Below are 13,400 nucleotides of genomic sequence, written 5' to 3'. Positions count from 1 at the left end.
ATGGATGATAATTTATGTGTTACAGTTTGTATGATTTTTTCGCATTTTTATTTAAATATGGCCTGAACTTATATATGATTGAAGTATACAGATAAGTTTGCGTTTAAAATTAATGATTGATCTATCTAAGAATCAATTTATGTGAGACATGTGTTCGTTAGGGATGGCAAAATGACCCGTACCCGATGGGGAAACCCGAAACCCGTTATAATTGGGCCGGGTCTGACCCGAGTTCGGCGGGTCATGGGCCAGGTATGGGGATGATTACAAAAAAAAAATCGGGTTCGGGTATGGTTTTGGATACAAACCCGTTTACCCGACCCGTATACCCGCCCCGCATACCCATATACCCAGCCCGAGGATTTTAATAATAATTTTTATGTAAAGTTTTAGTATTAGTATTATATTATTAATGTATGAAAGATTTCTCTTATTTGTTTTAAAAACGAGTATAATTTTATTTAATATAATCATATACAACAAGTTTTTGAGATGTGATATTTTATATACTTTGTGTATTTAAGTATTTTAGAAACTTATCAATCAACTTTTTGTATGTGATATTTTATAATACTTTAAACATGAAGTAGTTAAGTTATTTTTCGATATTTTGATTTGATAACTTATTGAAAAATATATACATAATGACTAATCGGGTATACCCGTTTACCCGTGGGGAAACTCGAAACCCGATTGTATGTAAGTAAATGAGGACCCGACGGGTTTCGGACCGGGTTTGGGGCGGGGTTTCTTAATCGGGTTCAGGTCCGGGATTACCTAAACCCGACCCGATGACATCCCTGGTGTTCGTTCGTTTAATATTTCTGGTAGTCAACATAATATGATTATTCCTTACCATTATTATGTCATTTACTATTACAATGGGGAAGTGGACTTGAAGCAATTGTATCAATGGGGAAGCAAGACAAAAGAACATCTCGGGAGCTTTGAAACACCTAGAACTGAAGTTACTACCGGTTAGATAGATCTATTAGTCACGGTGTTATGAATGGAGGAGTGGTAATGTAACTGCCTTTGTACAAAAAGTACTTCTTTAGGTGTTATGAATGGATTTCATGTAATTTATTATAGTCTAAACATGTAGTATCTATATCTATACTATCTTATATTTGTCTATTGTGATGATGTCATGAAACAGCTTCAAACAAGCATTAAAAAGAAGATTAGGACGGCTGGCAGTAAATTAGGAAAACTAATGACATCATTAAAATGTATAATTAAATTTTAATTTTAAGAAGTATAAAACAAATTAAGTAATTACAAATGGGGTTAGATAAATAAACCAGGTTACTAAGATTTTTAAACCAAGTCAACTAATTATAAAATAATAATTGCTTTTACTTTTTGTTTATATTAAATATTAATGATTATGTAATGATGATGTCTTTAATATTTTTATTAATATTTCATTATTATTATTAAATATCAGGTAAATAATCACTAAAGTGCACAAATTTAATTATGTAAGTCATAAAACCCCGAATAAATAAAAACAAGGAAATCTTATAAAATATAACAATACTTTGAACATTAACAAAATTAATCGCTTAAATTGACAAATGAACTTTCACGACGATAAAATTCGGTGAATGATTGCATACGTGATCTATATATGGTTTCCCATCTAGCTGCACATGGGTGAATGCTATGATAATTCCAGTAAGCCGTAGGAAGTGGCATTGGGTACTATCCTTGTAATTCTACCATCACAAAATGTCTCGCAACATTTAAGTAAGCAATCGTAACAACTCTGTGATGTTGAAACTCTTCTGGACTGTTCCAAAATGGGAAAATAGTTGTGCAACCTGATATGCTTAAAGAATGGACGATTACACCATACATATTGGCAATCAGTACACCTGCCTCAGGCATTTTCATCCAGTATTCTTGTGGACAAGGTGTTCCAAAGAAACACAAAGATTGAAATAATGGCTCTGTTTCGGGACCAAGTATAGATTCGTATATAATATACCTACTTCGAAGCTCATCCCTCATTTGTTGTCGAATAGTCTCATAATATTCTTGATCAAACCCGAGGGAAACAGCTAGTGCTCTATATCCACAATTTCCATCACCAATGACATTGTATATATTAGATATGTATGGATGAAATAAAGTTGGAATATTGTCAAGCATACTAGAACTCTTTGTTGTTGGAACTTCGTTCAAATCAAACATATCTGAACTCTCGAACTCATATGGATCCTAGTTCAAGTCTATCACCGGTTCGTTGTTCAAGTTTATCTTGCATGAACTGTGTCTTGCTGGCTCCTTCGTAGAATCTTGCCTAACATAATGAGGCATGGATGAACAGTTATATCTACGAGAATCTCGATGAACGGGATCAGAACGCCTTTTTTGTTGCATTTTCTTCGATCGTCCACGAGTATTTTTTTGAACTCGGGGTTCTCGAGTGTCGGTTGTACTTGGACTAAATATATCCTTTAGCTTTCTTAACCAAGTTTTTTTCCCAACTTTAGATTGTTTATTGAAATTTTCTTTAAAGTGTTGTATTTCACTATCACAACTAACATCGTCATCTACCATATATACTAATGGTGAAATATCTAGCTTTCTCCAAAAGATGTCAATCGAATCTAAGGAAATATATTGACCTGCATTCAAATATATATAAGTATAAGTGTGACGACTCGAAAATTTCCGACCAAATTTAAACTTAACCTTTATATGTTTCCGACACGATAAGCAGAATTTGTAATGTTGAATCTCAAAAAGTTTGGAACTACATTCATGTAATCAATTACCCTTTGACCGTGTTCGACGATTCACGAACAATTATGAGTATATAGATATGTATATATAATATATAATATTAACTGAAAACATTAACAAAGTATTAGATATATGATACTTTACATGAACGTATTTGTTTCGATATATTTATCGACAGAATTAAGAGATAATATCAAATGATTAAGTGATTTATAAGTAAGAACAAATGTGTCAATTAACGGGAACTAGACAAGGGTTAGTGGAAATTCCTGTTTAATTTCCAAGGCATGTTTTATAATAATTTCCTCGTGACCTTGATAAGATAACTATGTTAACTTTCATTTTATTTAATATGAAAATAAGAACGTGGAGTGTAAATAACTTAGATGTTGGATATCGACAAGTTAAGTAACTCGACATTTTTCATTAAGATGATTTCATACGTTTATTTAACCTTTGGACTTTATCCCATGCTTCACCAACAGACTGTAATTTAAAAACTTGAAACCTATTATGAATATATATAATTCTACTTTTCTAAAATGTTTTATGATATAACGATTTCCATTATTTTAACCTTTTAACAAAATGATTCTTAAATATATTTAGTTTTGGAAAACAAAATTATCATATTTATTTGATTTAGTTTCAAAAGTACAAAAAACGTTTTCAGTTTAAAAAGAACTTTATTATTAAAACGTATATATCTTTTATAAATATCTAGAACCACTTTTGACAACTCATTACTTAACCAGTATGATAAAGATAACGATATTTATATTTTATTTTATTAAATATATATAATGATTTAAATTAATATTATATATATTTATATGCGTATTATACGTACATAGTTTTATACTTTTACTATACTTTAACTTTACCTTTACTTTACTTTTACTTTACTTTAACTTTAATAATTCACTTTAATAATTCATACTTTAATAATTCACTTTAATAATTCATACTTTAATAATTCACTTTAATAATTCATACTTTAATAATTCACTTTAATAATTCAAAAATCTATTATAAATAGAATTCAATAGGTTTCATTATTTCATAGAAACTTGAAAATATATTTCTCTAAACTCTCTCAATCGAATTACATATATATATTTACTTAGTATTATTTCAAGATATTATTAGTATACATAAAATACTACGACGGAGTTATATTCAGACGATTTCAAAATAAGTTTTCAAATGGGATAGAGCTAAGGAAATTATGGGTTATAGCTATGGAGGTTATGGGTATTGTTCGAGGGTATTGCTCGTGAGGTCAACCTAACGTTTATCATTTTCGTTGCGTCTACGTACTTTCCTGCAATATTGAATCACAATATTGATACGTGAGCATTCATATCTTATCTTTTATATATTAATAGTGTATCCCTGACTAGTGCTCGAGTATATATGATTATGCATGTTTGTATGCTTAGTTTCGTCGTTAAATAGTTTATGATAAATCACGAATTTGATACATATGCTACTGAGATAAGGTATATGATATGCATGTCGTTGAAAAGCTAAAGAAAAATTAATAACTTTTCATTTAGAAATCGTGTGGGTTCGATGAACGGATTAAAAGATATGGTCAACTGAATTATTATTAATTTTAATATTATTATTAAAACGATTATTATAATTGTTATCAGTTGATGTTATTACTAAAATTATCTTTATTACTAAAAATTAATATTTTTATTAAAACTATCATTTTATTATTTTTATCATTATTATTATTATCAATTATCAATATTATTTTATCAAATAAATATGCGTACAAAGATATTTTTACCACACGTAATATAATTACATTAATAATACATACCACTATATTTTTATGATATTAAGTGAATTTTATAAATTTTATTACTTGAGATATATAAAAGTATATTTTTATATGAATTTAAATATAAATTTTTATTTATTAATAAATGACTTGTATTATTTAGTATAATAAGATCTGATAAATATATTTAAATATATAAAATGACTATATATAAGTTATATAATAAACATGTATAGATTTTGGAAGTCATTTTGGGTCAAGTTGACTTTTGTTGACTTTTGCATGTCGGTCTCGAGCATTAGGATTGTGATACACTACGACTTGACCTAAATTGTTAGACAGATATTGACCAACATATAAATATATATATACTTAATATAGGTTCGTGAATCCGAGACAAACCCTGCACTTGTTCAGTGCCGTCATATACATAATTGCTACGAAATACAGTATTGTGAGTTTCATTACTCTATTTTTATATATATTTGGGCTGAGAATACATGCGCTGTTTTATAAATGTTTTACGAAATAGGCACAAGTACTAAAACTAATTCTATGTGGGTTTAAACCAGAAATATACCCTTAGCTTGGTAACATTAAACTACTTGTCTATGTACGGTAGGCGCGAATCCTAAAGATAGATCTATTGGGCCTGACAAACCCCATCCTGACTATGGGATGCTTTAGTACTTCGAGGTTATTTTAAACACACCTGATCTGGTGTACTTCAGAGGGTAAAACATGAACGTTAAGGCTTGTTACCGGGTGCCTACAACTTATAGAATACTTTTATGCACTTGCGAGTGTACATATATTTATAAACGGAAATCTTGTGGTCTATTAATATATTAAAATGATTGTTATGATAAACTAATGAACTCACCAACCTTTTGGTTGACACTTTAAAGCATGTTTATTCTCAGGTATTAAAGAAATCTTCCGCTGTGCATTAGCTCATTTTAAGGATATTACTTGGAGTCATTCATGTCATACTTTGAAAGACGTTGCATTCGAGTCGTTGAGTTCATCAAGATTAATATTAAGTCAATTATAGTTGGATGTAATATGAAATGGTATGCATGCCGTCAATTTTAGATGTAAAGAAAGTTTGTCTTTTAAAAACGAATGCAATGTTTGTAAAACGTATCATATAGAGGTCAAATACCTCGCGATGTAATCAACTATTTTGAATCGTTTATAATGTATATGAACGGGTCCTTTTAGTAAGTATTATTTTAATTCAAACTTTAAAATGAGCAATTTAAAGTAATCAATTAGGTGTAGGTAAATATACTCACCAGAATGTTTACACCCTGAAAGTTCACAAGAACATGGTAACCCACACGAGATGCGAAGTCGGCAATCACAGCCATACTTACGATTTTTCAACCGATCACGATCTTCAAGAATTTTGTCGAGAGCTTCATTTGAAACCAAACCTCGTAATAGTGTGAAACATCGTATGTTATGGTGATGATAGCGGACAACTCTACTTTTCTCCAAACTTTCTTTGATTATTGTATGTTGTGACTGCACAATTTTATCAATACAACCTACAAATCTATCCAAACTAGAACTAGAGCCTTCAAGATATTTTTTTAACTTCGAATGCTGACTCTCTACTCTGTTGGTTGTGGTTTCTCCAAAGTGAAGATGCTGATCAATCCAGACAGAGACAAACATTTCCTTGTATCTATTCAACCAATTTTTAGTTACGTATTGTAAAACACCTGAAAATCAAATTAAACTTGTATGAGAACAATATTAGAAAATTATTATTGTGAATGTCAGAATATAAATAGATGACTTACTTGGATATTTTATTAAAAATGACTCAAGTTGCTTGTAATTTTTTGTGTAAGATTCCATCGTTGTAGAATTCTCCAATATACTCCAAAACGAAAGAAATTTTTCCCATTCACGTAATGGCTTAATAGATGGTCTACATTTAATACTTATATTCCGTTGAATGTGAAACCTACAAAGTAATCGAGCAGCATCTGGGAAAACTTCTTTGCATGCGTTCATTAGGGCCATTTCCTTATCTGTAACTATAACACGTGGGAGCATGCACCTATCTAACGTTAACTTTAGACAGTTCAAAACCCATGTATAATTTACTGTCTGTTCATTTTGTATAAAGGCAAATGCTATGGAAAAGGTCTTGTTGGTTGAAGTTACACCAACAATCTCAACAAAAGGCATCTTATATGCGTTCGTTTTGTAGGTGGCATCTATAATTAACACATGTGGAAAAGCACGCCAAATTTCGAATGATATTGGATGAACGAAAAATAAATTTCCTAACTCGTTCAAACTAGTAGTCGTAAATTCATAAACATAACCTTTATTATGAAGAAGGGACATGAGAACCTACATGGGAGATTTGCCTACTTGCTCGGCCATTCGAATTTTACTACGTGCGTTGTAAATAGTCCTTAAAGAAGACACATTACTTATATTTTTCTTCTTAAGTATTGCTAAAATATCACGTGGGGGCACATTCATTTTAGTCAACTCTGCAACCAAACTAAATTCTTCATCGGAAAGTCTTTGTGCATATGGATGCCCTTCCATATACTGTATAGGTTGATGATTGTGTTGATCACTTATCACCTTTAGAGTCCACGCGTCATCCTCACTCGAATATCTTGCTTCTAATTCAAATGGACAATTAATTTTTTTGGTACCGGATGCTTTACTTGAATCAGCGTTTTTATATACACCGCCACGATCACATTTAAGTACAACCTTATGCTTGAAACCATCAGCTCTTTTGTTCGACCTCTTTGTGACAATGACAATACCAAGAGAATAAGCTAACTTATGTACCCAATCCATCAATTCTTCACGGGACCCGAACACCTTAAAAAAGTGAGTGTATATGAAAAATGGCAATAATAATTATAATTAATAATAGTAATAATAATAAAAGTTAGATTAAAATAAAATGAACGTGACAATGACAATACCAAGAGAATAAGCTAACTTATGTACCCAATCCATCAATTCTTCACGGGACCCGAACACCTTAAAAAAGTGAGTGTATATGAAAAATGGCAATAATAATTATAATTAATAATAGTAATAATAATAAAAGTTAGATTAAAATAAAATGAACGTACCCGATTAGTGACAAATTCAGATGTCCTCATAAAAAAATCACATTCTCCCATTGTGTTGTACTCTTCATTAAAACCTGACATCTACAATTCTACAAAATAATAATAAAAAGTTCCTGTAACATATAAAATAAATTACGTAGTACAAATAATAATAAAAAGTTAGTACATAAATAAAATAAATTACGAAGCATTATTAGTCGTGGGCATCTCTACTCTTTATTTTAAACTTATACTAGCATGGAAACAAAATTTAGCCTTACTCCATTATCTAGATTTTAGAGTAGTCCTACTGTACTACAAAAATAATATTTCTTTTTCCATTGGTGATTGGCAGTGGCGGCTTGCCACCTTGCCATTTGCATTTGGAGGGCTTGGTGTTTATTCTGCGAGAGATGTTCGTCATTATGCTTTTCTGGCTTCTCGATTACAGTCTGCTGGATTGCAGACCAAGCTCCTACGGCATGCGGGTATTGTTGGTCTTGGTCGTGCTTTTGAAGATGCATTGGGTCTGTTTAATGAAACGGTTGGGTTTGATATTTTAGGTAATCCGAGTGAGGTCGCTGCCCCATTACTCATGAAGAAATTGGCAGATGTTTATTTCACAAAGGTTACCGCTTCTGCAGAATCCACTTTTTCGTTATCTCCCCGACAATCGGCCTTATGGAAATCACAGCAGAGTAATCACACCTCTGCTTGGCTAAGGGCAGTCCCTATTTTGGGGTTGGGTCAGACGATGAACGCAAAGACTTACCGATGTATGTTGTGCTACCGGTTAGGTGTTCCATTGTTCTCTATCTCGACGGCATGCTCTGCCTGTTCAAGGGTTTTTACTGGGGATATTTTCGGGGATCACGCGGTGTCTTGTGCTGGTATGGTCGGTATTAAGCATCGACATAATATTGTCCGGGATTCCCTTGTTGATGTTTGTTATCGATCTGGGATTTCAGCGAGAAAGGAGGTTGACATTGGGTTGTCTGGAGGGAACGACAGGGCCCTCAGACCTGCAGATGTGTTACTTTATTCCTGGGATTGTGGTCGCGATGTTTGTGTTGACTTGACAGGGTCTTCTCCTTTGACACAGTCTGGGCTTTCTGACTTTGTCCCTGGACGTGCTGTGATTAATGCGGCTCGTCGGAAGCGGGTCAAGTACGAATCTAGTTGTCTGGCGATTGGTTATGGTTTCATTCCTTTCTCATTTTCTTCCCTTGGGGAATTAGAGAAGGAGGCTGTTTCTTTGCTAAAACGGGTTCAGAAGAGTTCGATGGCGCAAGATATTGGTGCCGGTGCTGCTGCTCATATTTTTACTAGGATAGGTTTTGCTATTGCTAGAGGTGTGGGGGCCCAGATTGTCTCTAGGCTTCCCACTAATTTTTTGTAAGTTTTAAAACTTTTAAGTTTATAATAATAATAATAATAATAATAATATATATATATATATATATATATATATATATATATAAATAATAAAGAAAAGCAAGCAATATGCGTGACTTTTTTTTTGTCGGCTACTATATACCCCCGTATGCATTTTTGGTTATTAAAAGGGAGAAAAATTATACTTTTGGTCAAGAACTCTCATCCTCTCATCCTCTATTCTCTCATCCTTAATCTAAAAGTGAATCAACCACCAACCCTCTCTTCAACCCAACCGTCGCACCTCATATATAGATCTGAATTTTTCAGATCTGAGTATTTTATCAGGTTCGTTTTTTTGTATTTTAATTTTTTCTTTTATCTTGTTTCAACTTTGATTTGTTCATGTATAAGTTTTTTGTGTTATAAGTGATGTAACTATAGAAAAAAAAATGATTTTTGAGAGCTGAAGGCGCTATGTATGTAAGAAAAACCTTAATTTTTTTTCTTCCAGATCGTGGTGGCGGTGGCTCTTGTTTGTTGCCGAAATTCGACGCCGGCGTTGTTTGTTGCCGAAATTCGATGCCGGCGTTGTTTGTTGCCGGAATTCGACGCCGGCCTTGTTGTTTGTTGAAGGAAGTGGCCGCAGGTGGTGGACTGGTGGTTGGTTGTGATGGTACCGGTGGTGTTTTGTATTTATGAAAATGTATTGTGCATATTGTTTATTGTATTGTATTATAAAAATAAATTGTAATGGTAAATGTAAAATTTAATACAATACATATTTATATACATTTTTACAACTGTTTTTTCCCTTGAAAATAATACAAATTTATTAGATTATGTTTTCAAAAAATTGACTGGGTTAAATGAGTATTGATAAGAAAAAAAGTAAAAAGCTGGTAAAGTTACTGATTTTTAATAAAAAGTAGAATAAAATCTGACACAAAAGATTAACAAAACAAAAATCAAGAAAATGAAAATAAACCAAGTCAAAGATCCTGGTGCATTTATAAGTACCCATTACAAATTTATAAAATACGGAGTACCTACTTAAAAATCACGCCATGCACTTCTCAAAATATTACACTGTTCAAGAAAATCACTTCTTTTTCTAATCTGTTTACATCACGCCTCTGAATCAACTTCTCTATTATCAAGAATTTAATCTTTTACACAATATTTATCATTCAAATGCTCATTCACCTGCTATATCTTCAACCTCATCAAATATTTCTCGGACAAATTCGTTTTGGTTTCATCGTCAGGTTGGTGTACCGAAACAAGAGTATTTTTCATATATAGGTCAGAAACGGAGCAGAACACCGATGGTCAGAAACGGAGTAACGGATTGTCAGAAACGGAGTAACGATAATTTAGATGTGAAACTCAAAAGATTTTGTTAGCGACGGGGTTTAATGTTATATGTTTTTTGTGTGTAGATTCTTGGCACATCATTTGGCTTCTTTTAGTTCTTGGGTCAAATTGCTTAATGAATTATGATTTGATGATGACTGTGTGATCCATTCTGTTCATGTCAATTTCTTTGAAAACAAATTTCTATTACGTTTTTTCCGAATGTGTTTGTGTGCTAATTATTGCATATTGAAGTAAACTTTATGAATTGGATTGAAAGGGAGCTAGATTCATTACATTTGGTTCTAAGTTTTGATGCACATAAGGTGTTTGTGAAAATCTGAAAGAAGATATAATAGTATGTTGAATTTACATTGTAATCAATGAGGTGTTTCCCATTTCCTTTGTGCTTATTTCAATCTTGGTTTTAACTTCATAGGTTTATTACATAAATAAATGAAAGTAGTTCTTGGTAAGTGTTGTTTGCTTTGCTAAGTGTTGTTTGCAATTTATGTTTGTTTCGAGTAGTTTTTGGTAGGAATTATAGTACAACTGAAGTGGCAATACATATACATAATTACATTGCTACTGTATCATATCAACGGGAAGCATATAACCTTTTGTTGTTATCAAAATTATAATTCTAGCTAACCATTCATTAGCCTCATAAGCATGTTTTGTATTATCATTCAAAATGGGTGATTATAAAACTGCCTTTTGATGATAGAAGTATACAATATAACCTTTCATAATAGAACATTTCATATTAGAACATATTTGCCTTCAGTCATATACATCTTACATATTTGCCTTAAAGTTCAACCTTTTTATCAACACATTTATATGTAACAGCATGAATTTGCCATTTTAAAAGATAAAACTTTTATGGAGGTGTTTTGTAATATGTATTAGGTGAAGGTTGAAGGTGTCAGATGTTTTATTATAATAATTCTCACATTTATATCATTCATTTTCAGACGTTTCATTGTGAAGGTTGAAGGTCTCGGATGTTTTCAATCCCTCTTTCAATATCATTTGAATGTCTTATTTCAATTATAATGTTGACTTAAAGATCAGATTATGATGTTAGATTTTAATTTATGGGCTTGAGTTTTTTTAAACTTAACTATAACTAGGTTCAATCTCTATTTGAGGGTTTTTGTTTTAGACATAAAGGTTATTGTTTATGTTGATTGAAAATGAGTTTGAAAAAAAGATGCATCTGACCTTGCGACTAGGATAAATGGGTTTGCTATGGTAAGTGAATATGTTTATGTTGAAATTACTAAACTTTTCAAAGCATCTGCTTCTTTCATGTTTGCTGATGTAAATAGTTGTATTATGTAATTGCTGCTTTAATATTTTTTGTATTTGAGTAGGACAAATTTGGACATATAATGAGAGCTAAAAGGTTTAACAAGGTTTTGTTCAAGTTTTAGCAGCATGTCTTTACTTACTTCAGTTAGATGTACAGTTTTAAACTATTTGCTTTTCAGAAAGAAAAAAAAAGATGTACAAAATTATCTCAATCTGTGTGATTTTGTGCAACTAAAACTGTGTTTGACCCATTAACTGTTTACTTGGTATGTATTAAGTAGGCTGGTGGGGTGAATAACCCAAATCCATCGTCTCTTTCACATTCGAATCTCTAGAGTACGGTACAGATCTTAACAATGGTAAACTTCATAGGCATTATCATATAATATCATCCATTGATTTTCATGTTTATCTCACACACTTATCTTTGCAAAATGTAAGATGATCTATTTTGGCAAAATGTAAGATTTCACCATCTTTTAAAAGTAGTTTAAAACATATTTTCTTAGTTGAGTTAACGCTATGTGTATGGTTATATACAACTTCATTAAAACATATTAACCAATTTCTACAGAAACCTACTTGGCCACTAAATTTAGCTTGTGCTCATCTTATTTATGAACTGAATGTATAAGGTTATATACAACTTCATTAAAACATAATAAGTGGGTGGCTCAGGTTCCTATGGGCTGCTAATTTTGGATTATTGTGAGGGATGTGTTAACAATGGTTGTGTCAGGTTATGTTCTTACTCAAATAGTTGTCTTTTTTGCAGCCAGTTCCATTTGGCCAAGTAGGTTTCAGTGGGCTGATTGTGTTCATTTTTATTAGTCTTTGATTTCATAAACTATGTCCAAAAGAAAGATGTGATGATTTTGAGAAGTAATGAATTCTTAAGATGGTTTTCCTTTCGTTTGTTAAGGTTTTGTAGTTTAAGACTATGCTTTTCGATTGAAGTTTTTGATTGTGGTTGTTTTTAGTATTCGGTAAAACATTGTTGGTTTCTATTTTGTCGAACTTGATGAATTATCCTATTTTATTACATGTTGGTTATATAAGATCTACATCATGGTTAAATAACATTCGTCAAATATAACATATCATTCAATAATTTTTTCTTTAAAATCCCGTGATTTCACGGGTCTTTTCACTAGTATAATAGTTAATGGCCCGTTTAAAAAGTACGGAGTAGTAATTTCCGAATTAGTTAACTATACAAGTGCTCAATTTTGCAGCCTGTATTTTGGTCTCTTATTTGTGTATTTGTGATAATTATAATTTTGACACAACCATTTTAAATATCTATAACTAGTGTTCGAACCCTCGCTTCGCGCCGGGGTTCGGTTTTCAATGTATTATATTGCATTTAGTTTGTAAAATTATTTCGTGGCTAAAGATGATATCGTTGAAGCGCAATTCGATTCGAACTAAAAGGTATAATCCGTGAGAGATTTAAATGTTATTTTAAATTAACAATATATGTACATCTCCGAGTTTCACTATGGAATTGTCGACTTTTAAAAATTTAACGCAAAATCGACGTGTATGAAAAGTACTTCAAATATTTAGCGTTTTTTTAAAAGCGTCTGTTTTGAGTATAGTTAGTGACAGTGTGCTCCTAAAATTATTTCGAGTTTAACGATGGTGTCAGAAAAATTTAACTCGTTGCGAGCGAGAAGATATGGCCCGTTGAATATTTG

General features: G+C 31.8%; 2 protein-coding genes across 2 annotated transcripts; both read right to left on the bottom strand.

Annotated features, from left to right (window-relative positions):
• Positions 1-1,707: 1,707 nt before the first annotated feature.
• On the bottom strand, positions 1,708-2,199 carry LOC139850110 (uncharacterized). The gene has a single exon (XM_071839699.1). The coding sequence runs from the start codon at positions 2,197-2,199 to the stop codon at positions 1,708-1,710; it is 492 nt and encodes a 163-aa protein (XP_071695800.1).
• A 4,723-nt stretch (positions 2,200-6,922) lies between these two features.
• LOC139850108 (uncharacterized) lies at positions 6,923-7,755 on the bottom strand. The gene is made up of 3 exons (XM_071839698.1): positions 7,675-7,755; positions 7,547-7,579; positions 6,923-7,414 (listed from the first exon to the last, which is right to left on the bottom strand). The coding sequence occupies exons 1-3, from the start codon at positions 7,753-7,755 to the stop codon at positions 6,923-6,925; spliced, it is 606 nt and encodes a 201-aa protein (XP_071695799.1).
• Between the last annotated feature and the right edge of the window lie 5,645 nt (positions 7,756-13,400).

Source organism: Rutidosis leptorrhynchoides, chromosome 5 (assembly GCF_046630445.1).
Source record: "Rutidosis leptorrhynchoides isolate AG116_Rl617_1_P2 chromosome 5, CSIRO_AGI_Rlap_v1, whole genome shotgun sequence".
NCBI lineage: Eukaryota > Viridiplantae > Streptophyta > Magnoliopsida > Asterales > Asteraceae > Rutidosis > Rutidosis leptorrhynchoides.
The sequence above is the reverse complement of the archived record's forward strand: the minus strand, read 5'-3'. Positions and strand labels throughout refer to the sequence as shown.

Bases quoted from the DNA above. Each gene is read 5' to 3' on its own strand.
- LOC139850108 (XM_071839698.1), bottom strand. From the start codon at position 7,755: ATGTCAGGTTTTAATGAAGAGTACAACACAATGGGAGAATGTGATTTT. The intron at 7,580-7,674 runs GTACGTTCATTT...CACTTTTTTAAG, and splicing joins CTGAATTTGTCACTAATCGG to GTGTTCGGGTCCCGTGAAGA. The intron at 7,415-7,546 runs GTACATAAGTTA...CACTTTTTTAAG, and splicing joins GTGAAGAATTGATGGATTGG to GTGTTCGGGTCCCGTGAAGA.
- LOC139850110 (XM_071839699.1), bottom strand. From the start codon at position 2,199: ATGTTTGATTTGAACGAAGTTCCAACAACAAAGAGTTCTAGTATGCTT.